The sequence below is a fragment of the Crocuta crocuta genome, unplaced genomic scaffold (genome assembly GCF_008692635.1).
Source record: "Crocuta crocuta isolate KB4526 unplaced genomic scaffold, BGI_CrCroc_1.0 scaffold267, whole genome shotgun sequence".
Classification (NCBI taxonomy): Eukaryota; Metazoa; Chordata; class Mammalia; order Carnivora; family Hyaenidae; genus Crocuta; species Crocuta crocuta.
In genome coordinates this window covers 1,834,652-1,836,702 of record NW_027531899.1, presented here as the reverse complement: position 1 = coordinate 1,836,702, position 2,051 = coordinate 1,834,652, and the positions used below count along the sequence as shown (strand labels likewise).

Sequence of the window (2,051 nt, the reverse complement as noted above, 5' to 3'; positions counted from 1 at the left end):
TGGCCTGGAGTTTCTCTGTGATTGGTTGGTGTTCTTTTCTTGGCGGTGAGGTCCTCTCCGATTCCGACGCCCCTGGGGGCAGAAAGGGGCGTCCTTCTAGATCAGGGACTGCGGCTGAAGGAGTGTTTTGCTTCTTTATTCTGCCTGCGCAGATGACGCCCATCTCGGGCACCCATGATGTAAGGTCCCTGTCGAGTCCTCCCATTTCTAGAATCCTCTGTACCCTTCCCCTACGACCCTGGCCCCTTTGCAGTCTGGTCAGTGTCTCATGCTCTGCTTCTGTCTGGTAACATAGTCAAGGCTGCGCCCGCCATCCACATCCTGAACGTTAGAAATGTAACAGTTTGGGGCGCCTGGGTGGCTTAGTCGGTTAAGCGTCCGACTTTCGCTTAGGTCATGATCTCGCGGTTCGTGGGTTCGAGCCCCGTGTCGGGCTCTGTGCTGACTGCCAGCTCAGAGCCTGGAGCCTGTTTCAGTCTGTCAGTCCCTCTCTCTCTGACCCTCCCCTGCTCACACTGTCTCTCTCTCTCTCCTAGAAATAAATAAAACATTAAAAAAAGAAAAGAAAGAAATGTAACAGTTTTCCAGCAGGTGACAGTACTCTGTATACTGCATTATAATTTTCCCGCAGGAAAGGTCTTGAAGAAGGGGAGCCTTTTTCTAGTTACTCAAAGGTGTCACAGGGGCTAGCAGAAATCCTGTCTGGTGTCGCCGGACTTTTTGAAGGAGCTGAACTTGGAATGCAATTCATTAGTTTCAGTGCAGTCGAAGTGGTGTTATTGGTGTCATCTTAAAAGTCTAGCGACTATTGATTGGTATTTTAGTCTAGAATTCCAAATCCTGCAGTGTTAATGCATTAGCTAAGGACTAGGGCTAGGTTGGCATGGGCTGGATATCCAATGCCAACTGGTGCGTTAAACGGCCCTAGAGTGTTATCAGCAGAACTGTCTTCTCTGGCTTCATTTTCAAACAGGCTAGCTCCCGGACTGAAAAAAATGATGCCCCAGGCTTCTATGCAGCCCCATAACAGCTCCAGAGGGAAGAGAACCCCTCTTTTATGGGAGATCCGACTTGGGATTCTGTTTGGACTGTTGGGTCAATGCTCATCCCTGAACCAATCACCGTGGCCAGGGGTGAGCTCTGATTGGCCAGATCTGGCCATATGCCCACCTCTGAAACCGGGAAAGTGGGGTTAGCCCCACTTGCTCGGAGAGCAGGATTCTTAGAGGGAAGCAGGGTGCTGCCTCGTGCATCACCCCGGCAGGCGCACACCACGGACACCCACCCAGAGTAGGATTTTGAGATTCTGGAATGTTGGGAGTTTAGAGCCAGAATGCCGAGCTTTGGAACTGAGAATCAGAACTCTAGAAGGAGCATTCTGGTAGAGGAGCCTTACCTGCCTTTTATCTCGTATCCTTCCCCCTCCTCCATCGTATCAGGTAGAACCAGATGAAATGACTACTCATGGGTCAAAAATGCTCACACATGAACAGTTTTATGTAGCTCAACCGAATACAAATAGGGACCATGAGGCAGAACCCTGAGCATGTAGGAAGTTTCTGTAGGCACTACATGAGGCACTGTGACTGGGGAGGCAATGTGCACCCACATTCTCCCCAAATTGTTCACCCAAAGGCGCTTGGCTGAGTCCTCCAGCCTTTTTCTTGAACCGAGTCTCGCTTTTTCCATCACACAGTCACTCAACAAACACGTGTCAAGCACCCACCATAAGCCAGGCACAGTGCTGAGCTCTCACCCCTTCCCAGCTGTGTCTCCATACCCAGTACGTGCCCCTGTCTCTCTCAGCCGCAAGCTTCTCTCCCAGCCCTCCTTGTCTGCCAGCTCTTGCCCCCCACATAGCACCTGTTTGGCCTANCACACTTCCGAGGAACATGTCTGGACTCGGGTCCCCTCGGAGGTAAGAGGGGGAGAAAAAGGGGTCTTAGGCCTCGCGGGGTGGGTCAGGAGAGGCGGAAGCAGCTGGAGGTGGGGCAGGCGTCTCTGCAGAGACCAGGCATCACATGGCTGGGGTGTGGGGTCTCCAGGCCTCC

The 2,051-nt window shown here is 52.3% G+C and overlaps 1 protein-coding gene across 1 annotated transcript in view; it reads left to right on the top strand.

Annotated features, from left to right (window-relative positions):
- The window catches only part of RYR1 (ryanodine receptor 1), a 115,724-nt gene that overhangs the window by 84,546 nt on the left and 29,127 nt on the right, over positions 1–2,051 (top strand). The window contains 2 exon segments of the mRNA XM_077773631.1: positions 153–286; positions 1,807–1,918. Coding sequence (XP_077629757.1) covers positions 153–286; positions 1,807–1,918 — 246 coding nt within the window.